General features: G+C 36.9%; 1 protein-coding gene across 4 annotated transcripts; it reads left to right on the top strand.

The window, feature by feature from the left end:
* Positions 1-17,793: 17,793 nt before the first annotated feature.
* LOC134539547 (uncharacterized) lies at positions 17,794-25,834 on the top strand. 4 transcript variants are annotated; one of them, XM_063381672.1, is made up of 6 exons: positions 17,803-18,397; positions 18,925-19,067; positions 21,240-21,494; positions 21,573-21,638; positions 21,714-21,844; positions 24,658-25,834. In XM_063381672.1, the coding sequence occupies exons 1-6, from the start codon at positions 18,174-18,176 to the stop codon at positions 24,769-24,771; spliced, it is 933 nt and encodes a 310-aa protein (XP_063237742.1). In that variant the 5' UTR covers positions 17,803-18,173; the 3' UTR covers positions 24,772-25,834. The 4 variants fall into 4 exon arrangements, with proteins under 4 accessions (XP_063237739.1, XP_063237741.1, XP_063237740.1 ...); XM_063381671.1 differs by having other exon boundaries at positions 17,795-18,397; positions 21,573-21,844; XM_063381670.1 differs by having other exon boundaries at positions 17,795-18,397; positions 21,240-21,638.
* Positions 25,835-26,592: the final 758 nt, after the last annotated feature.

Below are 26,592 nucleotides of genomic sequence, written 5' to 3'. Positions count from 1 at the left end.
GCAGAGTGCACAATACGTGAATGATGTTTAAAAATACAAAGAGAAAGTATTTATACAGCCGCGTGGCGGTCTGGGGGTGTGGGGTGGGGGGGAAGCGGAGGCTAGGCCGCTTCTTCACCGGGACGATGGGGCGTGGAAGGGGGGGGGGGGGGGGCTTGGTTCTCCCAGCTGAGGGAGAGGGGGGGGGGGCGCACACGCGCATAGGTTAGGTTCCAGCGAAGATAAAAGTCTCCAGGGCAAGTTGCGCGGTGGTTGCCTTGAGGAGGGGGAGAGTGAGGGGGGGGGGGGACCGCGGGAGGAGGAGTCGACTCCTTCAAGATGTTGCCGCCAAAACGGCCGTCGACCAACCAGCGAGCTGCTCTCCGGCTACATGAAGCCAGCGACGCACTACCCCTCCCCCCTCCCCTACTTCAGAGTTCTCTCCGTGGCGGCCTTCTACGACCGCAGATTTTATTTCGACCTTAATAGTTCATCCTCCATTTTAGAATCTAAAATTTTTGAGTCATTGTTTCAGACCATCCACTATATGAGGATTTCCAAACACTCGTTTGTTTATAGTTTTTGCAAAAGATACATTCTTAAGGTTGTCAGCATTTTTTATCAAATCTTTTGCCTAGTTTACAGTTGGTAAATGCATTCAACTACAGGTACATCTATAGACCTATTTCCTAAACATATGGGATCAGGGGGGGAAAAATCCAACTGGTGGCAATGGAAGTTGATCCTTAAATGGGCCCGAAAACAGCCCTTCCCACAAAATATTTATTATACATATTTATTTAAAAACATTATTTAATTATTTTTAATATAGCTTCTATTAAGAATAAATAATAGTACAAAGGTTTAAGTTTTAACTTAATCACATTAGTTACAGTTGTTTTTTGTCACCATTGTAGCCATAAATAAAAATTTATTAATTATTTATTTTTCCAATACCATACGAGAAATAATGAATGTGAATCAGTGAGCACTAGAAAAAAAAAAGAATTTAAATGAATCTGAGAGCTATGATTTTTTAAATTTAAACTTTAATATGAAATATTAAAGGATAAGAAATATTTAATATGAAATTAATGTTTCCATCATAAGACTCCTTGTTACACGGCTGGCTGACTATTTCATGTTATCTTTTTTACTATTGTTTAAGGGCTATTTCTGTAAAATTATATAGATATTTTTACATTTTTTTCCCACCAAACACATTTGTTATCAAATAGCCTTAAGCAGCAAGCAACAAACTGTTCACAATAATGATCATTTGAGCGATGTTTTCCAGCTTGCATGCAAAGTATGGGAACAATTGCGTCAAACCTTCAAATGTAAAGAGCTATCATGTTGAGTGGGCAGGAATGAAAATAACATGAAATTATAACCAATTAAATAACAAATTTGGCATGCCAGATAAATCTTAAGAGTTGGTGGAAGTCCAAGTTTTTCTTCTGTGCAGCGATGGCGTTTGTAAAAAAAACGGAAGCGAGTATTTCGGTCCTTGCCAGAGATGTATAACATCTAACCTCGGCATCGAGCAAATTAATGTGTTCTCTAATTTCAAATACACTTAAAATTCAAAACTCTAATCAAAATGTAACGTAAAAATCTTAAAAATAATGGAAATCGTCAAAAATACACGCAAATCGTGTTTTCAACTACATTTACGGACGCGAATCACACGTAAATTTCCGCACCCGCCGCTAGAATTCACTGCCGGAGCAGCTACGTAGACTATCGAATTATTCCATTCGCAGACAGAAATTTTAAATTTATATAATGAAACTGCTCCGTTGAAACGCGAAAAGATCTAGAAAACTACCAAAACCCCGGCTTTGGACCTAATTTTGACAAAGAATTTTATTAAAATACCGTGCATCTCGTTAAATTTCATTATAAAGTTCCTCTTGGTTATGTGAACTTTGGTTTCGCGCCAATCGCCACAGATGGCAGCACAGTGGTTACATTTTTTCCGTTCCGTGCCACTTCCGTTCCATTCACGAAATTTCTCCTGCCAAATGCCGAATGCAGAGAGAGAGAGAGAGAGCTCAAATGTAATTAAAAATAGTTTCCCCAGTGGCAGAATCATTCAAACAAAGCACAGTCCCATAGTTGCACGCAACGCGACGTAAATACTGCATGCCCGCTCATTGTCTCGTGCGTGAAGGCGAATGGGCGCTTGATTCGCGCACCTGGTATTGCCCTAACGCTCCCTGAAATCTGATATATAAAAAAAAAGAAATCACGCTGCAGAAGCGGATTCCTTAAATGGGAATCCCAGGGTTCCAGTTGAAAGATCTGAAGTCTCCTCGTTTATTATCACCGTCCACTTCAAAACATTTTAGTGTGTCATCGGCCCGTTACAGAAGAATTTTATAATTGGTGGCCCATGAATAAGGATAGAGACTGGAACAATTATTCTTGGGTTCAGTGACTTCCAGGATAGACTCCGCGATCCCCTGCACACTCGGACAAAAGCCACCTGTTCATTGGCTGCTGAGTGTGAGGCGACTCAACTGGGTAACTTGTGGTTTGATACTTCTTTGGTTGAGTGTCTCTTATAGGCCCATATTCCTATAGATTAACAGTGAAGCAAAAGAAGAAGCACAAAGGTATACATATTTGGATATCAGCATATCACGAAATGAATCCGCGAATTTTTCCGGTCTCTCTTTCTCTTTCTCTCTCTCTTTATATATATATATATATATATATATATCAACACTTATGTGTTTCTCAAAGACACAAAAAAAATTATGTGTTAAAACATTAGCAGTATCATTACAATATTTACTGCTAGAACAGCTAGAACGTCGATAATTGGCAAGGTTTAGCTAAACACAAATTAAGTCTAGCAGAACTTTGCAAGGTAGACAATGACGCAAGTGAGCATAGCATAGACTAAATGTTTGATATAGACTGAGTCTTTTTTTTTTTTGCTTCAGGTGCCTCAATTTTTGCCATTAGAATCATCAAAATCAGACTTTAACATAGACACATGCATTGGCTTACAAAAAACACTTCAAAATTTCTACAGATATGTGAGAGATTTGGTATGGAAAAGGTAGTTGACATTAAAGTGCAAACAAATGTTGTACAACACTTACTATTCGCCCATAGTCACTTATGTAATAGACTTGGACTGTAGACTAGAGAGGTACTGGGAATATCAGTGCAATAGGTACAAAGATTTTGAGCAATTTTTGGCAGTTACTAGATGAGACAGGATCAGGGTTGAGATTTTGCAAGCAAGAGCAGGAGTACAGGACTTGAATGAGATCATGAAAAAAGCAAAAGTGGGATGGCAGGTCATATTAAGAGAATGGGAAAACAGAGACTGCCTAGGTAAATGGTGGAGTGGAATTAAACAGGAATAAGGTCTCAAGGAAGACCAAAGAGGATGTTGGAAGAGCAGATAGTTAAAGGAGTGCAGGAGAGAGGGTAAGAATGGAACAAAGTGAAAGAGGAATAATTGAGGAGGTACAGAGGAAGCTGGAGGCATTTTACTTTGCTGACCCGGTCACATACTGGAAGGAGTTAATGATTATGACCACCACATACCGTGATGATAGACACATGTCACGAACATATGCAAACAGCATTTCTCCTCCGCACTCTGACATCCTTCAGGATGTGACCTCTTCGCTCATCCAACATCAGGAGACATCATCATCCGGCAGCAGAACATCAACACTACTTACGGAGGCTTATCACCCTTCCCGCCGCATCGTCACACGACTGACCGACTATTCTGTGTTCATCAGTGGATCCTCACAAGACAACACATCTGCTCAGTGCAACACAACTCGGAGAGGGTCAGCAATAGATAGTATCTGATGTTGTCTTCAGCTAGTCCTCTGTCATGATTAGAGACCTTCTAAATTCGCGGATTCATTCGGTGATAGGCTAGAATTCAAACACATATACCTCTTAGATAATTTTGCTATTGGCTTACTGTTCATCTGGACGAATCTCAACCAGTTATAAACCCTCAACCAAAGAAGGATCGAATCACAGACAAACGAGCTGAGACGACTTACAAGTCAGCAGCCAATGAACTTGCGTTATTTGCCCAAGTGTACAGGAGTATGTGCAGTCTATCCTGAAGGCAATCTAAACCGCGAATTTTGCAGGTCTCTAGTCATGATGCGAGGGTCTTAAAGAGAATGCGTTGGGAACTAACATTTAAAAGCACCATAATATATCTGTACCTTTGGAAGCATAAGACACTGTCACATAAACTATTTTTTTTCTTCATGAAAGTAGTTTAAACAATTTTAAATTGTACCTCAATTATTTGCTCAACTATTCTCTACCCAAAATATGTGAATATTTGACATTTCGTAGATCTCAGCGTTGCACGCCACTAGAAAGAACGTCAAACGGTGGTCAATTCAATGGTTAAAAGTGCATTTTGCCTAAAAGTGTAATTAATGTCTTATGCCTCAGTAGTATAACATAGCCGGTCCTGAAACAGGCGCCAGGCGGTGGATAGAGATTGTCGGTCAACCATCTTGGATTTGTGACGTCACGGCGGCAAAAATTCCTCAAAATTCCTCAAAAATGACTCAAAATGACTCAAAATTTCCCGTTTTAAGAAAAAATTTCCCGTTTTCGAGGGAAAAATTCCCGTTTCGAGGGAAAATTTCCCGTTTTATTCCTTAAAAATCCCAACGGCTATAAATGTCCTGATAGAGGCTTAAGCATCCTTAACTCAAGCCTCAGTTAAGCCTCTATCAGGATGTGACCTTGACCTTTGACCTTGACCCCGACGGCCATCTTGGATCCACCATCTTGGATGACGTCATTTCGTTTTCTCGAACATTCCGGCATTGTGTTATCCGCCATTTTGAATTATGACGTCATCGTTGCAATTTCCGTTACGGCCGCCATCTTTAAATTTATAATCCGATTTTAATGAAAAAAATTTTAAAATTATAAAAAAATTAAATAAAAAATTTTTTAATAACATATTTAAAAAACAAACATTTACAACACGGAGCTCGGAGTCCTCGGTTCGAACCCGAGTGCAAAAAAAATAAAAATGGCGACCGATCCTTCCCTCGTGGTGGACGCAGGCATACTGACTCCCTCCACTTTTTTTCAAAGCATATATATCGTCAGGTAGTATGACGTCATGTCCGCCATCTTGCCCTCGTCTGCTGGAAGCCATCATCAGTGTATCGTCGGCGAGAGTGCGCTGACGCCATGTTAGTTTAATTCTTATCCGCTAGAGTGCAGTAATCATTTATTATTGCTGTGACACCCGCCATCATGTCATTTGGCCGCCATCTTGAAAATCCATAATTATTAAGCTAGAAATTCGGGAAAAATTCCAAAATTCATTAAATAAATTTGTAATCTATATACTGATTGATTAGGTCGACTAAGGTCCTTGGTACGATCTAGGACGATGCAAAAAAATTAAATATAACATCAATTTAACATAATAGTAACAGGTTCGAGGAATGAAACACCACAAGTTCTTTTACAAACATAATATTTATTACATAATTTCTATTCTACTACAGGATCATTTGCGAAAGCCAGCAATCTTATAATCATTTAGTTCCGCAGCGGTGTGAAATGACTAATTCTTAGCTCCAATCGGTTTATACTAGACAGAGTCCAGCCAGAACCTTTACAGACATAGTCAACCTCTTCTTGACAGTGTTTCTGGATACCGTTTTTAACAGTTTGCTTCACATCGTTAGAACTGTAAATTACTGCAGCCGATGTCTTGAATGCACACTTCTTCACTTTGTCATCGAACGGATATGGCTTTCCATATATACAGTCCAACCACAAGTTATATTTCAAAGGTCCGTTTGTTGCTACATCATCAGTAAGCTGATTGATTATGTCCTCTCTGATATCATCAAGAAAATTACAAATGTCTTTCGACTCACCTAACGTATTTAAATAATAGTAGTCCTTCAATGTTCCACGAAATGCAGACTGCGCTAAGTAGAAGCCATTATCGTTCACTTGTAATGCGCCGAACACAGTCTTAGGTTTATTTTCCTGTTCAGACGTCATACCAATCGGTTGCTGCACATCGGTTTTCTTGCTTGTACGCTCACGAGCCTTCAACCTAAACCGAGGAGTCGAAATTTCTGCAGGTAGTTCAGCAGTAGGCACACGGACTTCACCTTTACAGTTTTTCGCATGCCATCGCAAATTATCAATTCGAGTAAACCATTCATGACACTCATCACAACGAAACTTCATGCGAGATGGATTCTTCGTACATTTGCTCCGCTCATGTCTTCGTGCATCATGAGCAAATGCGAACGACGTATCACAGTAGCTGCAAGGATACCGTGGTGATGAAGACGAACCTTTCAGACCCGATCCAGATACTGACGTTGCCGCAGTTGCACCATCTCCAGGCATACTCTTATGAACATCAATGCATCGTTGTTGCGCTGAAACCTTTACTTTCTACCGAACAGAAGGACCTTTGCATGCCTTCATGTGCGTTTTCATATTATCTTTTCTGGCAAACTGCTTATGACATTTCTCACAATCAAACATTTTACGATATAGGTTCTTGGCACATTCTCTATTCTCATGTCGTCGAGCATTGCTGTTGTTTGAGAAAATCTTGTCGCAGTAACAGCACCGATGTTCGTTAGTTGTTGTCGATTCGGCATCCATTGAAGTCTCCATTGATGACGAACCAGCGTTCGTCGAGTTTTCCTGTGCAGCAAGCACTAGTAGCATTAAAGTCTCTTCTGCTGGCGGTACCACGTCTGTTGAAGTCTCCTCCAGTGTTGACATCGACGTTGCCAACGGAATCTGCTCCACCATCGTCGACGCTGACGTCATGGTTCCCGCAGTCGATGGTACAACCTCCATCGAGTTCTTCGTTAAAGTCGGTAAAGATGCCATCGAGTTCGCAAGAACAGGTAATTACGTGATTAATGCACCAGATGAAACAAACTAGGTGATCCTTACAGCAACGACGTCAGTAACAAACTGAGCGTCCTGTTGTCTAGGACTCGCTTATATACATGCACCGTATGGAATAATACGCTAGTCAAATCAAGAACCATTTACAATAATACTAGAGTCAAAACAACATTAAAAATAGAAGAACCATCAACGAAAATACAGCACATTTGGAAGCACCGGCAACGAAAAGGCAGCACATTTGGAAGCACCGACAACGAAACGGCAGCACATTTGGAAGCACCGACAACGAAAAGGCAGCACATTTGGAAGCACCGACAACGAAAAGGCAGCACATTTGGAAGCACCGACAACGATAAGGCAGCACATTTGGAAGCACCGACAACGAAAAGGCAGCACATTTGGAAGCACCGACTACGAAAAGGCAGCACATTTGGAAGCACCGACAACGAAAAGGCAGCACATTTGGAAGCACCGACAACGAAAAGGCAGCACATTTGGCAGCACCGACTACGAAAAGGCAGCACATTTGGAAGCACCGACAACGAAACGGCAGCACATTTGGAAGCACCGACAACGAAAAGGCAGCACATTTGGAAGCACCGACAACGAAAAGGCAGCACATTTGGAAGCAGTGCCGTATTAACGTATAGGCGCACCCGGCGGCCGCCGGGGGCCTCGCCCCCCAGGGGGCCTCAGTCTGCCTCACATAAATCACCAACGCCAAAGAAAACACACACTACAATAAATTGTTCTGTCTGTGACAAGTGTGTGACAATACACAATTGCAAGAAAAACATTTCTTGTTCCGGCTTGAGGAATACAAAATAGTCGATGATACATAATTTCTTACATATATATTTATCGTTTTTAATAATTTATACATTACACACTAGCAAACCAATCGAAAGGAATCGTATCAAGCAGCTAGCTGTCTAATAGTGGTCAGCGTGCAGGTGCACTGTGCGCATTATGTTGGCAGTACATTTAAACAATGTGCGTTTTACCTATCGATAAATCGATCTACTGCGTAAAGAAACAGTCCTGCGCTGGGCTATGAGAGTAAACGAAAGTTTGTTTTCTGTGTTGTTACTACAAATAAATTGCCGTTTTGTAAAATGTGTGTACAGTAACGGTATGTGATTTGTATCACTGGGCTAAGCAATAGCATGAGAAGTTTAGCCTACTGTTTATTCATATGAGGCCCAGTTCCGTAGTAGTTTTTAAGATCGTTCTACAATGGCGCAGAAGCGAAATAACTCGGATGCGGACCTGAAAACGTAGTTTGTTTGTTTGTTTTATTGCATCCTTAGGATATTTTTCATATACAATTGTACAAGGATATTGGACAAGTCATAAGGATTACAAAGAAATGAAAAAGGTTATGCATTCACAATATTATACATGTTTAAACATTAAACAAACATTTCTGTCGTATATAGTTTATAAATTCATGTTGAATCTACGTCAGCTTCTTATGTACATCAGTACATCACCTCGATTAGTGTTTGGAAATATAAAAGAAAAAAAAAACAGAAAAGAGAAGCAGAAAAAAGAGAGGAGAAATGTGCAGTGTATGACAATATGTGGTATTTCTAGTGATTACGATTCAAATATTATTTACAGGATTAGAACACATTTTCACATGTGTTTTTATTATACGAATTCGCTTCCGAGCCATTGTATAACGGGCTTCTGGGTTTTACAGTTTCTTTACCCGAAAATATAACAGAAACCATAATAGAACATGTTCTAATTTTCTGTTGGGATTGGGATATTTAAGTAATTATAAGACACAGTCATATAATTTCTTAGTAATTAAAAGACAAAGTCATATAATTACTCAACAGTATATAAAAACTTAGCTTCTAAAAACGTGATTCTAAGAAATTTGTATTTTCCTTATTTTTCTAAAGTTTTGTACATCCTTCAGTAGTGGCATAGTGACCGAGTTGCCGGTCTCCGTAGCGCGCCTGATTATGGTGCGGGCGGTTGTGGTTCTGGGTTCGAGTCCTGGGTAAGGCATGGGTTTGTGGTCGTCCGTTAGAGTCACCACTTGACACAAGTCTGTATTGTCGCTGTCACATCGTCACAGGACTTGACATAATAGTTGAAAAGGGGGGAATGTTAGACTCGGTGTTTTCTCGACCTCGCGAAGGAGTCTAACATAAAAAACAGTTGGCTAGGGTGAAGGTTCACAGCCAGAATATCTAAGGTTTTGGGTTTTAAGTTTGCCTGTTGGAATTTTTTAATTTTTTTTTCTTGTGTTATTGTTTCATGTAGCTATTTGACAGTCGTTTATTTCCAAAATTCTTTGTTTTATAGGCAAATGTCCTATTTAGTTTTCCGATCCAAATAGTGTGTGTATATATGCATTGCAATTTTCTTATTTTGATTGTATGATTAAATCAAGTAATTTATTTTCAGGTGAACAGTCTAACATGTAACTGTGGGAATTTATTAGAAGTTTGAAAGTGCTCCTTAATCGCAATCATGAAACGTATCTATGAAAGTGGTGCCCATAAAAGACCAAATGCTAAAAGAAGTGAACTATTTATAGAATCTTTACCAAAAGTGAATTATTTTTTGCAAACAGTTTCTGGTGCTGAAATAAATTTAGGCTTAATTAGTGATCTCGCTTCTAGTTCTTCAGATCGTCTTCCAGTTGATCGCAATGCTACATCTTGTGGTCCGTCATCCTCTCCACTCGTAAATGTTCAAGAAGCTTATCCCTACAGCTTTCCTGCAACTATTTCTGACCTTCAGAATTCAGTTTCACATAAAATAGATGAAATACGCAGTTGTGATGAAATGGAACCAGGTAAAGATGTAGAACAATGGAAGTTATTTCGAGGTTCTAAAAATGAACTTCAAGAATTTTTGATAAGGAAAGGCCCTTCATGCTGTCAAAATTTCAACCACAATTGTATTGATTCTGTTCGTAAATATGAGTGTTCACAATATAGCAAAATAGTAATTCAGTCACGAACATTGCGTAAATCCATGTTTTTCCGGGAGCTTCAGACTGGGGATAAAATCAGGCGTGAATGGTTACTGTATTCACCATCATCTGGTCGAGTATATTGCTTTGTTTTTAAACTTTTTGGTTCTAATTCTTCCAGTCCCTTCTGTTCAGAAGGCTTCAACGATTGGAAACATGCAACATAGTCTCTAACTGGCCACGAAAATGGGAAGGAGCATAGAAATAATATGTTAGTGTACTTGAGATGCTGCAATGAAATAGGAAGAATTGATACAGCACTCCAGATCGAAATTAATAAGGAATGTGAATATTGGCAGAATGTTTTGGTTAGAGTTGTCTCTGTCGTAAGGTTTTTTTGCTGAAAGAGGTCTACCATTCAGAGGAGATCAAGAGAAATTTGGTAATCCACATAACGGGAACTATTTAGGGTCACTTGAGTTGATAAGTGAATATGATCCATTTTTAAAAGAACATATAAAGCAATATGGAAATACAGGCCGAGGAAATGTTTCTTACCTGTCGTCTTTTGTATGTGATGAATTCATAGAAGTGATGGGGAGAAAAGTGTTTGATCAGATTGTTATAGAGGTTAAGGAGGCCAAGTATTACTCGATATGTGTAGACTCCACACCTGATGTAGCACATACTGATCAACTTACGTGTATTATTAGGTATGTAATAAATAGTGAAACAACTGAAAGGTTCCTAAAATTCATTGCCATTAATGGGCATTCAGCCGAAACACTCTTCAAAGAAGTAACTGGTTTGCTGAGAAACTGTGGTATTCTTCTTGAAAATTGTCGGGGACAAACTTACGACAATGCATCAAACACGAGTGCAAATACACTGGTTTTCAAGCAAGAATCAGACAAGGAAACCCACTAGCAGAATTTATACCATGTTCTTCCCACTCTTTGAATCTTGTTGGTGTAGTAGCAGCAGAAAGCAACCGAAATGCGACAAAATATTTTGACTTCGTTCAATCACTGTACAACTGTTTTTCAGCATCAACTAGCAGATGGAACATTTTGTTATCTGCTATGACTGATTCAAGTAAAAAGCTAAAACCACTCTCCAACACTAGATGGTAAGCTAGGGCAGATGCAGTTTTAGCATTGAGCGAAGGATATGAAGTGATTGAGTCAGTACTGAATGCGATTAGAAATGACACCGAGCAGTATTCTGACACGAAATTAAAAGCTGCGGGTTTTAAGAAATGCATGGAAAGATTTGAGACAGTGTTTCTCACTTACTTTTGGAATTATATCTTGGAATGAATCAACAAGGTCAACACAGTCCTGCAAAAACCTACTTTTACTCTGTCAGTAGCTGTTAAAGTTCTCGAGTCTCTAAAATCATATGTTGAACAGAAAAGAGGTAGTTTGGACGCCTACGAAAGTTCCGCTGTGGCATCAACTGAAAACATTAATAGTGAGAATTCTGAGGACAGAACAAATAGACGCAGCACTCGGCTTACGTTTTTCGACAACAGCAGCAACCCAGATACTATTCTCAAAGGAAAAGATAAACTTATAGTTGAGACCTACCTTCCCTCATAGACTCATTGGTATTGAATCTAAATATACGCACATAGAAGCATACAGAAGAGTTATGAAAATATTCGGATTTCTGGAGGATTTAATTGATCATCGAAAAGACAAACTGAAAATTTGTTGCGATTATTTTGCTTTTGTATAAAAACAAGATGTAAACAAGTCAGAGCTTCTCGAAGAATGCCTACATTTAAAAGTTATCTTACAGAAAATAAAGACATTTTGCAGCTTGTACACCTTTATAATGGTTCCGATTGTGCAACTCTGGTGAAGCAGAAGGGGAAAGAAATATTGTAATGTACGAAGAAAATTTGGAAGGAGGTGATGATGTTGGGTGTCGATCTACTCCTACAAAGAAGTTGAATTTACAAGCCATCTATCTTCATCTCTATGTAAATGGATTGTTGCCACCAGCATTTCCGAATGTGGAAATTTCTCTGATAATGTTCTAATCAGTGATGGTGTCAAAAGCTTCGGGTGAACGATCTTTTTCAAAACTGAAGATTATTAAAAATATAAAAAGAAGTGCTATGCAACAAGAAAGATTAAACAGTTTGAGCATTATCAGTGTGGAATGTGACATACTTAGAACGCTAGACTTTAGTGATGTCATCAAAGACTTTGCCTCAAAAAAATGTAGAAAGAAGCCTATTTAAATTATTGATAGGCATAGACATTATGTGCAAGAGGTTGAAAACTTTGAAGTAGACTTTGGTGCTAGTGCTTAAAGGGGAAGTTATACTTGATTTTGAAGTTCACGCTTTCATTAACACTTTTTTGCATTATTGAAATAAAAATGGGTATTGTTATAGCTTACAGTAGTAAATACCATTAATTAATTTCAATATAACTTCAGAAATTAATCACTCGCAGATTGAATAGTTTAAAAACAATTATAGGTTAATTATTACTGCATGTTTTGATGTCATCTGATATAAACATTAATAATACTTAGTTCCGTTAAGTATAAGTATAAATAAAATTAATAAATATATAGTGAAAGACTTACAGTGTATTTTTTTCAATGTAAAACCTTTATTTTAGTGAAAAACCGTTGGAATTGTATTGTTTTTTTTTTGTATCACAGGAACTGAACTTAAGTTAATGTAATACAAATTATTATTTATTCGTGTAAAAATTAACATCAGCAGAAAATATTGCAATTCTTCCAACTGTATATTCAAAATTTTGGTTTTAATAAACACCTATAATAGCACCATTTTGCACCTTGTAATAAAAATTTTTCCGGGAATGACCCCGAACCCCCTGTTTTTTTGCTTGGGGTATGTTCACTCCTGCGAAAGGGGCCTCTTTTCGGGAAAATGCCAGGGGCCTCGCAGAGGCTTGATACGGGTCTGTTTGGAAGCACCAACAACGAAACGGCAGCACATTTGGAAGCACCGACAACGAAAAGGCAGCACATTTGGAAGCACCGACAACGAAAAGGCAGCACATTTTGGACGCACCGACAACGAAAAGGCAGCACATTTGGAAGCACCGACAACGAAAAGGCAGCACATTTTGGACGCACCGACAACGAAAATGCAGCACATTTGCAAGCACCGACAACGAAAAGGCAGCACATTTGGAAGCACCGACTACGAAAAGGCAGCACATTTGCAAGCACCGACAACGAAAAGGCAGCACATTTGGAAGCACCGACAACGAAAAGGCAGCGCATTTGGCAGCACCGACTACGAAAAGGCAGCACATTTGGCAGCACCGACAACGAAAAGGCAGCACATTTGGAAGCACCGACAACGAAAAGGCAGCACATTTGGAAGAACCGACAACGAAAAGGCAGCACATTTGGAAGCACCGACAACGAAAAGGCAGCACATTTGGAAGCACCATCATCGAAAAGGCAGCACATTTGGAAGCTCCATCAACAAAAAAAGGCTAAAAGGAAGCACAAGTTACGAGATCTAAGTCTTAGTTAGAAATCAGAATACAAAAATAAAAACATTAAATTCTTATAATTTAAATTATTTATTTTATTGCTTTACATTATACAAATGCAAGTAAAAAAAAGCCATTATTGTATCTAGCCAGCATTCCTCAGTTCCTTGAGTATGAAGGATATTTCTTTGATGCACGAATAGTTTCCTGCACAAAGCGAACCATGTAGAAGTCTTAGCCGGTCAACCAATATGTTTGGATCTTTCCATGAAGTATAATCATTCTCTTCTACCACCATCTTCCTTGCACCTTTATAATAAATATTATGATCTCTGATGTCTTCCGTTTTACCACCAACCTCAGGGTAACTTTCATGTTTGAGATGGTGATCATCACAAGCTTGATCAGATTTATTTAATATATCACGTCGTTTCCATCGTTTCGGTCTCAGGACACCGCCACATTCTTCGATCTTGGCAGCTTTAGGTGCTTCATCATAGTCTATGTCTTTGTCAACAGCCTCAGAGTCACTGTAACAATCACCGTAGAAGGAATCGTCTTCACCCAATTTACCGTAATAATTCGATGTTGATGATGTTGAAGTGTCTTCATCGTCTTCATGCTTCATTTTTAGGAGTCCATCATTTTTACAAAGTAGGAAAGATCTACTTGAATTCGGCTGGAATATATTCTCACTTTTCACGTTAAGGATTCTTCCATTGTCTTCATTCTTCCGTAAATCATCAACCTTCTTCAATTTAAGTTCTTTGTCGAGATCGGAAGAGCCAAGAAAATTATTGTCGTAATGCAGATCACTCTTCCTTAGACTAGTAGATTCATCGTTGTCCTCTAGCTTGTACGCAGGCTTGGCGCTACAAGTTCTGCCATGTCTTTTTAGGCTCTCTCTCCGCGTAAACGACTTGCTACATCGAACACAACTTATCATATTGCGCAGTGGATTTTTAACACAGTCATTCTTCTCGTGTTGTCTTTTATTCTTTCTCAAGATAAACTCTTTACTGCAAAACTTACACCTATGTTCTTTCGATACAGCGTCAGATCCCAAATCGGAATTCATATTAGTTACTGAGACTAATGCCAGATACCAATTGAGTGTTTTAAATTAGATTCAATACTTAAATAGAAATTTTTTCATATTTAATCAGCGAGAATTAATATATCTCATGCAAAAGTACTTTATGCATGTAGTTCTGCTTTTCAACAACAGATGTCGCCACATGTTGCTTGCAGGTAAATAATATTTAGTTATTTTATGCGGGATGCGGGATGCTCACTAACGATCGCAAAAGAAGGATGGCTTCGCTAGACTCCAAGGAAAAGGAAGTTCGTCTTGCATGTTGGTGCTCCACAGATGTCTCATGGCGTAATATTAATTTGACTGAGTAATGATATTTGTTAATTCCACCTGATAAAAATATTGCAAGTTTTGATTTAGTAGCAGAAATTATCGAATTAAATGTAACTCCAAATAAAATGACATGTCTCATTAGACCAAAAAAAATCCATGCAGAGAGCGGTTTCTCAGAATAGTCAGAAACACTTGAAGAAACCACAGGAATGATTGCAAGAACACGGGAAAAACCATCAAAATATTGTCAAGAATAATCAGGAGCACACTGAGAAAACCACCATAATATTAACAATAATAATCGGAAGCACACAGAGAAAACCACCACATGTTTTCTTTGATATCATAAAATTACAAGAAAAAATATTTTAAAATAAAAATAAATTAATAAAAAAATAAAAAAAATAAAAAAAATGCATAAACAGTTTCTGCTAGCTTGTAAACTTATCATTGTTGAGCAAAGATAGAGTTCTTGTACAAGCCAGAAATTTATGCATTTTCGTTGTCGGTGCTTCCAAATGTGCTGCCGTTTCGTTGTCGGTGCTTCCAAATGTGCTGCCTTTTCGTAGTCGGTGCTGCCAAATGTGCTGCCTTTTCGTTGTCGGTGCTTCCAAATGTGCTGCCTTATCGTTGTCGGTGCGTCCAAAATGTGCTGCCTTTTCGTTGTCGGTGCTTCCAAATGTGCTGCCTTATCGTTGTCGGTGCTTCCAAATGTGCTGCCTTTTCGTTGTCGGTGCTTCCAAATGTGCTGCCTTTTCGTTGTCGGTGCTTCCAAATGTGCTGCCGTTTCGTTGTCGGTGCTTCCAAATGTGCTGCCTTTTCGTTGCCGGTGCTTCCAAATGTGCTGTATTTTCGTTGATGGTTCTTCTATTTTTAATGTTGTTTTGACTCTAGTATTATTGTAAATGGTTCTTGATTTGACTAGCGTATTATTCCATACGGTGCATGTATATAAGCGAGTCCTAGACAACAGGACGCTCAGTTTGTTACTGACGTCGTCGGTGTAAGGATCACCTAGTTTGTTTCATCTGGTGCATTAATCACGTAATTACCTGTTCTTGCGAACTCGATGGCATCCTTACCGACTTTAACGACGAACTCGATGGAGGTTGTACCATCGACTGCGGGAACCATGACGTCAGCGTCGACGATGGTGGAGCAGATTCCGTTGGCAACGTCGATGTCAACACTGGAGGAGACTTCAACAGACGTGGTACCGCCAGCAGAAGAGACTTTAATGCTACTAGTGCTGGCTGCACAGGGAAAATCGACGAACGCTGGTTCGTCATCAATGGAGACTTCAATGGATGCCGAATCGACAACAACTAACGAACATCGGTGCTGTTACTGCGACAAGATTTTCTCAAACAACAGCAATGCTCGACGACATGAGAATAGAGAATGTGCCAAGAACCTATATCGTAAAATGTTTGATTGTGAGAAATGTCATAAGCAGTTTGCCAGAAAAGATAATATGAAAACGCACATGAAGGCATGCAAAGGTCCTTCTGTTCGGCAGAAAGTAAAGGTTTCAGCGCAACAACGATGCATTGATGTTCATAAGAGTATGCCTGGAGATGGTGCAACTGCGGCAACGTCAGTATCTGGATCGGGTCTGAAAGGTTCGTCTTCATCACCACGGTATCCTTGCAGCTACTGTGATACGTCGTTCGCATTTGCTCATGATGCACGAAGACATGAGCGGAGCAAATGCACGAAGAATCCATCTCGCATGAAGTTTCGATGTGATGAGTGTCATGAATGGTTTACTCGAATTGATAATTTGCGATGGCATGCGAAAAACTGTAAAGGTGAAGTCCGTGTGCCTACTGCTGAACTACCTGCAGAAATTTCGACTCCTCGGTTTAGGTTGAAGGCTCGTGAGCGTACAAGCAAGAAAACCGATGTGCAGCAACCGATTGGTATGACGTCTGAACAGGAAAATAAACCTAAGACTGTGTTCGGCGCATTACAAGTGAACGATAATGGCTTCTACTTAGCGCAGTCTGCATTTCGTGGAACATTGAAGGACTACTATTATTTAAATACGTTAGGTGAGTCGAAAGACATTTGTAATTTTCTTGATGATATCAGAGAGGACATAATCAATCAGCTTACTGATGATGTAGCAACAAACGGACCTTTGAAATATAACTTGTGGTTGGACTGTATATATGGAAAGCCATATCCGTTCGATGACAAAGTGAAGAAGTGTGCATTCAAGACATCGGCTGCAGTAATTTACAGTTCTAACGATGTGAAGCAAACTGTTAAAAACGGTATCCAGAAACTCTGTCAAGAAGAGGTTGACTATGTCTGTAAAGGTTCTGGCTGGACTCTGTCTAGTATAAACCGATTGGAGCTAAGAATTAGTCATTTCACACCGCTGCGGAACTAAATGATTATAAGATTGCTGGCTTTCGCAAATGATCCTGTAGTAGAATAGAAATTATGTAATACATATTATGTTTGTAAAAGAACTTGTGGTGTTTCATTCCTCGAACCTGTTACTATTATGTTAAATTGATGTTATATTTAATTTTTTTGCATCGTCCTAGATCGTACCAAGGACCTTAGTCGACCTAATCAATCAGTATATAGATTACAAATTTATTTAATGAATTTTGGAATTTTTCCCGAATTTCTAGCTAAATAATTACGGATTTTCAAGATGGCGGCCAAATGACAAGATGGCGGGTGTCACAGCAATAATAAATGATTACTGCACTCTAGCGGATAAGAATTAAACTAACATGGCGTCAGCGCACTCTCGCCGACGATACACTGATGATGGCTTCCAGCAGACGAGGGCAAGATGGCGGACATGACCTCATACTATAGTCCATCCACGGTAACCTCCTACTTTTTTAAACGAACCTTTGAAAAAACACACCAGGATGCAGCATGTTTGGTTCGTTTGCAAAAATACTTTCCATCATATGCATATTAAACATGCATTAACACTAAATTACCGTATAATGATGTTAAATAAAATTTTACAAAAAAAGTAACTATCTATGTACAATATTATTAATATTAATGATCTCGCATGTGTGTAAAGGAAACAGTGAGAGAAGTGGTGTGTTGGCAATGATTAGAACGAAATAGTTCCATAGCCAAAATATATATTTTTTGACTTTCCGCGTGTATTTAAGAATTTGTTTGGGTATTTGTTAAGTTTGAACATTTTTTTAAATCTCTGGTGAAATAAAAACGTTATGTTAACGGTAAAAAAATATTACGTGCCGAAACCGTGGTCGCGCATTAATAATGTTAATAGTCACTTGTTTGTTTTCTCTTTCAGCCGCTTTCAGCAGCTCTTTAAGCAGTCTGCAGTCTGTACGCCATTTTGCAGTGTGTTTTAATATATTACTGACCGTGAAATAACGTACAGTTTGTGTTTCAGGATTTTGTGTTAATATTGTGTATTTTAACTTTGTTATATTATTTATTATCTACTATTGTAATGATGGAATTTGTTATCGTTTTGATATTTTGTGTGGTTCTTGTGATTGCTGTAATGGTAATTGGTTCCGGGATGGGGAAAGCTACTTCGTCGCAGCGTCAGATGGACATCATTAACGTCGCTCAGAACTTATATCTTTTAATTAGGAAAGGCGACTTGAAGAAATGTGACGTTACGCAGACGACCGCGTTTCTTCTCAACATCGCAAAGTCAACTGTTCTCAAGTAAGTAGGCTTTTTTCGTTTTCATGCACGTAAAAAAAATATCGACTGTGTCCTAAGTATTGTCGGCCTGTGTTTTAACTCACGAGGTTTTTTGTGTTTTATTTCCAATTTATATTTTTTGGTGTGCGACAACACCGCCATGTGGCGTCTCTGTTGAAAACTTAACCTAAAATCATATTAGGCCTACTCAGGTCCTAACAATAACAATATAGGCACTTTCAAGTATTTTTATGGGTGTGATACACGTTTGTTTATAACGATGTTTATAAACTTTATGATAGGTTTAACTATAACATAAGGGAGTGATTTTATAATTTGCATTTAATTAGTTTTTCATCTGTTTGGGAGATCACAAAATAAATAAAAAACACTTCATTAATTTCGTGGACAAAGTCTGTAATGTTTCCATTTAGTGACCACAAAGCAAATATTTGTGACAAAATGCCATATTTGGAACACTGCCTAACTGCGTATTGTGAACGGGTCCCCGGAAAAGTGTTATGACAAATGTTTTTTTTTTTGGTTAGGTACTACAAGAAAGACATTGAAGAAGTTTCAACACCAGGAAAAAAGAGGAAAAAAAGGCCACAGGAAGGAAAGTCACTTGACACAGTCGACGATTTCACAGTAAATGCAATCAGGAATGCAATTTACAGGATGTACGCTGAAGGTAAAAATTTGATACTGAAGAGTAGTTTCGATATCACTGGGGTAGGCCCTACTTAATTGTATTCATTTCATATATCCATATGCAGATTGACCGGTTCAGTTTTTTTCCCGATATCATCTGTCCTTTAAAAATACTTAACATTTTTGGGTGGTTTGTTAGGTTTCTTTATTGATATGGTATTGATATATAGAATATTGTGCAAAATATTAAATACGTACACGTCCTTTTAAGGTTAGGTTAAAGATAGAAAGAAAATTGTTACATTCTAAAACTACAAGTAATGTTTATATCGTTATACACAGTATACATATTAAATAACCTCAACTTTTATGATGTATCAGAAGGTTAAATAATGACTATTTCCAGTATCAATAATATCCAGTTGTGCGCTTTAGCAGTAATTGGTTACAAATTAGTGAGTTGTGGTCTAAGCAAGCATGGTTATTAAAAAAAAATTGGGATACTTAATTGGCTAAATTGTACTGTGTGGCAGGGTCCAGTACAATATATATTCTATTGCAAAATAGTGTCATGCCCCGCCTAACCCTTTAGAAAATATAGGGGTATTGTTATTTTATAAACAATAGTCCTACTTCATTGTAATGAAGTATCATATGAAAACACAACTTAGCCAGACAAACTGTGTGTTAGTGTATGAAGTAACAGAAGGTTATAAAACAGTAAAAGTTTAGTATCGCGTATCCGATTCGATACATTGATCCTGATCGCATGATCCTGCAAATATTGATCCTGTGATTGATGATGCTTGCTTTTCTAATTTATTACGTTTAAAAATCCTGTACAAAACCAAAAATAAAAACCTGTGATGTAGTAATGAGTTATGATTTAAAGTTGAATAATAATGAAAATATATATGTCTTATTAAACTTATGATAATTATTTTTGCTATACCACAATATTTGATTATGTTCAGGATCTTTGATCTGAATAAATGAAAAAAAACATGCACCACACGATCAATAGGATGTACAGGTTCATGCATAAAGATCTAGGGATCACATGGGATACACGATACAAAACATTTACCTACAACACAGTGTAGAGCTTGTAACTTATTGATTGCTAAATTGAATGCTGAAATACTAATGGGTAAATATTTACTTGGGCGGTATTTCCGAAAAAAAATGTTAAAAATCCGAAAATACCTTTATTTTATGCTCTTCAACTTCCTCTTTTCATTAAAAGTGGCGGAGATAAGAAATTCCAAATACTTTAGAAGATATCGAATTTTTAAATTTCATCATATGTAGTTGAGCGGTATTTGCGAAAATAAATGTTAAAAATCCGAAAATACCTTTATCATATGCTCTTCAACTTCCTCTTTTCATTAAAAGCGGCGGAGATAATAAATTCCAAATACTTTAGGAGATATCAAATTTTTTAATTTAATATTTTAAAACTAAAATGGTCGATTAAGTCAGGTCAGTTACATTATAAATACTTTCAAACTAAGGTGATATTAAAAATAATGTGAATTAATTTTAATTATTCTTTAGTTTTAAATTATTTATAATGTAACTGACCTTACCTAACAAACCCGTAACAAAGGATGTACAGTAACAACTCACGTAAATTTTTTTGTTACTTATTACTTGGGCAACAATATCAAAATAACAAATAAGACTTTAAAATTAGAAACGTTAAAAACTCACCTAAGTTGGAGGCGGTAATTAAACACCGTTTTAAACAATAATTGAACTAAATAATCACGTATTAGTTCATTTGAATTCTGGCCTATCACGAACAAAAACGTGACATCATTATCCAATAAAAAAAATAGATACTCGTACGTAAACAAGAAACAATGGTGCACGCACGCCACAGGAATGCGCTGGTTTTGTGCTGAAATTTAAAAATTCGATATCTCCTAAAGTATTTGGAATTTATAATCTCCGCCGATTTTAATGAAAAGAGGAAGTTGAAGAGCATAAAATAAAGGTATTTTCGGATTTTTAACTTTTGTTTTCGGAAATACCGCCCAAGTAAATGTTTACCATTAATTTAAAAGTATTTTTGAAATGTAAGTTTATTAAAACTATTTAATAAATGTAAATTGTGCACTTAAATTATCTTCTACGGGGTTGTGGTTTCGCTTAGTTTTGTGTACCTCTGTTATTTCATGTATTGTTAATGTATGCAATAAATTTACAGGTTTGAATGTTACAGTCGACACCATTTTGAAAGAAATCAGGGAAAGACAAATAGATTATTATGGTGGAAGATCAAGTCTTCATAAATTGTTAAAGAAGATGGGATTTTCATGGAAAACTGTTGATGGACGAAAAGCTTTGATAGAGAATGAAAACATAGTATTGCAGCGAATAGATTTCTTGAGAAAGTATAAAGAAGAAAAAGAAAGAGGTGCCAATTTCATATTTGTTGATGAAACATGGATTTTCCAGAGAGGCAAGGCATTAATTTATTTGAAAATTTGTTCTGTGGTCCAATACAAAGTATTTCATTTCCATTTCATATATTTTTCAGGAACTGTATCAAAGTCATGGCAGGACAAGAGTCTACAATCTGCGAAGAGACGTACTGTTGGAGATGGTAAAAGGTTTATTGTTGTTAATGCTGGAGGGCGCACTGGCTTTGTGCCAGGAGCAGGATTACTTTTTGTTTCAGGTCAGAAGACTGCAGACTACCATGGCGAGATGAATGGGGAAACTTTCTTGATGTGGTTTGAAGACATGTTGGTGCATCTTGAGGAACCCAGTGTCATCATAATGGACAATGCTTCATATCACAGCACCCAGGTATGTGCAATGGTAAAGCAGTGTCTTTTTATTGCTCAAATTGTAATGTGAAAAATTTACATGTGTTTATTATTGTGTATAAGTACGAATATTCGAGACTAATACATTTTGCCAGCAATAATTGTTATCTTAATAGTATGCCTACACTACATTTTTATAAACTATAATGTTTGAGCTGAAATTGATTACACACACACACACACAGATATATATATATATATATATATATATATATATATATATATATATATATATATATGATGTAATTGAATTACATTGTAGTGCAAACTAATTTAGTAGAGGGTTTGAAATACCAAATAAAATTTTTTTATTGCAAACAGCATTTGAAAATGACATAATTACTTGTTTGGTAAAAGGACCCACTTTATGAATGCTCTGTTGCCCTACTTAATAAATTAAAATAATATTTTCAAAAAAATTTCTAGTCACTAAACTAACATGCTTTGTTAAATTTAGAAATTCATTACGACAATATGCCAAAACACATGTTTGCTTTGCATAAGTACAGTAGAACCCTGTTATAATTTGTTTTTAAGGGGCTACAAGAAAAAAAAACATAAGCAGGAAATTCAATTTAGTACTTTTTAGTGTGGATTTATTGCCAATGGACTCAACAAGCTGCATAAAGATATATTTGATGCTCCAATTTGCTTGTAGCAAGCCAAAAACAATTTTTCTTTAACATCATGGTGCTTCCAGCTTCTATCTGCTTTGTCTTTACTTACACATTGTCTCATTGCTGTAAAATTGTCATATTTCTGTATAATTGTCATAATTCACGACAGTGTTTACAGTGGAAATGCTTAAGTCCAGTTCTTTTGCCACTTGAACATGTGATTTAAGTGAATACATTTGAAAACACACAGAATGGCTTAAAATTTATGAATTTATTTGTTTTCCAAGGGTGTCAACAGGCAGTTAACTGCTAACATACACATATACATAGACAGTATAGACAAAGGCTTTTAATTTTTTTCGTCTTCTAAAATTTTATGAAGTGAACATTACAAGCACGAAACGCATAATTTGTGAAACATTATATCCAGGAATTAAATACATTGTCCTTATAGGGAAAATATTGGACTTGAAAAATAATACATTATAGGCAGGAAAACTTTATAAGCAGTAAAATTGTAACAGGGTTCTACTGTCATGAATTCTTATCAGCTACTTGAGTATTTAGTTAAATGTTGGCACAACGTAGGTTGAGAAAACACCTACAACGAACTGGACCAAGGCTGCACTGATCGCGTGGCTGGAGAAGAATGGGATAAAACATGAAAATAATTTGTTGAAAGTGGAGCTGCTGAGAATAGCTAAACAAAACAAGCCCCGAATACGGTATATTATTTCGTTTTTTTTACAGCATTTCTTTAAAAGTGAGATAGTTGCAAAAAATTACGTATACACCTTGTTCTAACACACTTTTCAGATATGAGGTAGACGAGTTGGCTCGTAACTATGGCCACGAAATTCTACGACTCCCACCCTATCACTGCCACTATAATGCAATCGAACTAGTTTGGGCTCAATGTAAACACCATTACAATAGTAACGTGGGGCGGGCCAAGAGATTTGACAATGATGCAGTTGCAGCCATCTGGAAAGAGGCTCTTGATGCTTCCACACCAGAGAGGTATTTTCATGTTGCATGACCAATGGGGTATTCCTTTTGAAGTAGAAATTGTTTTATTTTCCTGTAGAACATTCCTCAAGCTTCAGCAAAACCCTTACCATACATTTTTACATAATACGTAAGTATTGTTGCCTAGCAGCCTGGTCCTACCATTCCTTTTGATAACTTTGTGTGCTAGTGTGTGTATAGTGTGATTATCATTTTGTGTATATTCATATACCAGTAATACAGCTTTAAAACAATTGGTAAAAATAAGTGGTTTGAATTTGTGTAGTTGTCGTTTTGAAAATGTGTTGCATGTATGTGTTTGTGTTCGTGTTTGTGTTTGTGTTTGTAATTTTATTCCCATGTGATTCATACATATCTGTGTAGTTTCTAGATCTAACAGTGGTGACTTATTTGCAAGGTTTTTTTTTTTTTGTAATTGCAGTCCATTTGCAATTGTTTCATTTCCATAAATAGTTTTTGTATTTATTAGTAATTGTGATATTACTTTCTGTTATGCTTAATCTTGTGTCAATGACTTTAAAGTTATGGTGGGTTCAGTGCTGTAGGCAGATTTCAATATTCAGATAAAATTTCAACGTAGAGAATTTTGAATATTTTCATCTAGCGAACTTGAATAGGTATTTACACATGTAGTTCTTGCACATTAGTATTTTCAAAAGTTATGTTATTATAGTGAAATACATATACAGTAAATCATCAAAACTATTCAAAAAATTAAATTTTCGCTATATCTCACTGTTTTTGTCTGGGACAAATTTTAACCAAAAACAAACACAAAACTTATGAAATAAATATTTTATCATATGCATTCTAAGCCTTTATTGATAACATATATAATATTTACAGCTTTATTATATCTTGAATAAACCACTATAATTTTTTTTTTTCAGATAACATAAAACAAAACATGTTACTTCAAGTATTAAATAATAGCTTTGATAGTTGAGGAAAACACATTAAACGAGTTTTGTTGTGTTTAAAAATACTTTCTTGTGGAGTGAGTTCAAAATTGTATGTAATAAAGAGCATGCCATGCATTGTTTACTATGCCGTTTTGACAGAAACAAACATATTTTGTTATAGAGTGGTTTTTGCTATAAACAGGTCATTTATATAGAGGTTTTACTGTATACATTAATTTTTTTAGATGGGCGAGGTGTGTGGATCACGTGGAGAAGCTAATTCAAGCAGACTGGGAGAGAGAAGTCCACATAGACAGCGGCACCATTCCTCCACTCATCATCCACCTCGGCGAGGATAGTTCAAGTGAAGACAGTGACAGCGAAGAATTTGAGGTTACGACACAGCAAGTAGATGGAGACAGTGAAGTACTGGCAGTTCCTCTTGATGATTTACCCGGGTGTTCTTATTGAGGTCTGTATGTAATAAACACCTGGGCAACTGTAAGTATTGGGGTTTGAAACATTTTTTTTTTCTTTTATGCATTCCCATGAAGTATGTTGATTACTGGAACTTTATGTATTAACTTTATATTACACGTATTATGAAATGAATATTAAATTTCATTTCTGGATTCGTATAGGTGTATGTGAAACATTTTATTTTGTTGTGTGTCTTCATTTTTCAGTGAACTTACTTGGAAAACAAAAAGCCAGTCCCCATCCAGGGCCACAAATAAATAATGCATATAAGTGGTATAGAAATTACTGTCAATTCTTCACCACAATTTTACTGTTCATAAAATTATGATTTTGTCTAATAAGTATACTCAGGAAAATGTATATAACCATATTTTTATTTGTGGCCTTAACCGGCAAAATGGTAGGGGTTTATTAAATAAAAGAAGAAAATTCATTTTTAAATGTTTTCATCTGAATTTGTTAATTTTATTAAACCTTCAATCCTTAGTCTTTTCCAGATTGCTTAGATGGACAGCCATATGTATAATTTACAATACTTTTTTTTTCAGATGCAGAAAACTGTGTTGAACTGTACTAAATGATGATATTTATTGCTTACATAAATGTTGTAAATTTATATATTCTCCTAAAAATTTACTTTAAATTATATGTTATTTCTTTAGCTAACAAACTTATTTTTTAATATTTTTACCATTGGGTATCATAAATAATGTTATGAACATATGCATGTATACTTAGATCATATTCAAATTACTTTTATATATATATATATACATACATACACACATTGTTTTGACAGCTGGTGATTGTAAACAAACCATTTGACATTTGTCACATGGCAATGTTTTTGTTTACATACGGCGGAAGGATACATAGTGACATTAAAGTAGATCCGGTGAAAAGCAGGGCTTCAGAAAAGTAGGAGGTTACCGTGGATGGACTATACCTGACGATATATATGCTTTGAAAAAAAGTGGAGGGAGTCAGTATGCCTGCTTCCACCACGAGGGAAGGATCGGTCGCCATTTTTATTTTTTTTGCACTCGTCGGGTTCGAACCGAGGACTCCGAGCTCCGTGTTGTAAATGTTTGTTTTTTAAATATGTTATTAAAAAATTTTTTATTTAATTTTTTTATAATTTTAAAATTTTTTTCATTAAAATCGGATAATAAATTTAAAGATGGCGGCCGTAACGGAAATTGCAACGATGACGTCATAATTCAAAATGGCGGATAACACAATGCCGGAATGTTCGAGAAAACGAAATGACGTCATCCAAGATGGTGGATCCAAGATGGCCGTCGGGGTCAAGGTCAAAGGTCAAGGTCACATCCTGATAGAGGCTTAACTGAGGCTTGAGTTAAGGATGCTTAAGCCTCTATCAGGACATTTATAGCCGTTGGGATTTTTAAGGAATAAAACGGGAAATTTTCCCTCGAAACGGGAATTTTTCCCTCGAAAACGGGAAATTTTTTCTTAAAACGGGAAATTTTGAGTCATTTTGAGTCATTTTTGAGGAATTTTGAGGAATTTTTGCCACCGTGACGTCACAAATCCAAGATGGCGGACCGACAATCTCAATCCACCGCCTGGCGCCTGTTTCAGGACCGGCTATGTTATACTACTTGCCTCCAAAGTACAGATATATAAATTTATGTTATATAATTTGAAAATTGCCAAGTGTGCACGTAGTCATGTTG

The sequence above is a fragment of the Bacillus rossius genome, chromosome 15 (assembly GCF_032445375.1).
Source record: "Bacillus rossius redtenbacheri isolate Brsri chromosome 15, Brsri_v3, whole genome shotgun sequence".
Classification (NCBI taxonomy): Eukaryota; Metazoa; Arthropoda; class Insecta; order Phasmatodea; family Bacillidae; genus Bacillus; species Bacillus rossius.
Note: the sequence above shows the minus strand (reverse complement) of the source record. Positions and strands in the feature narration are given on the sequence as shown.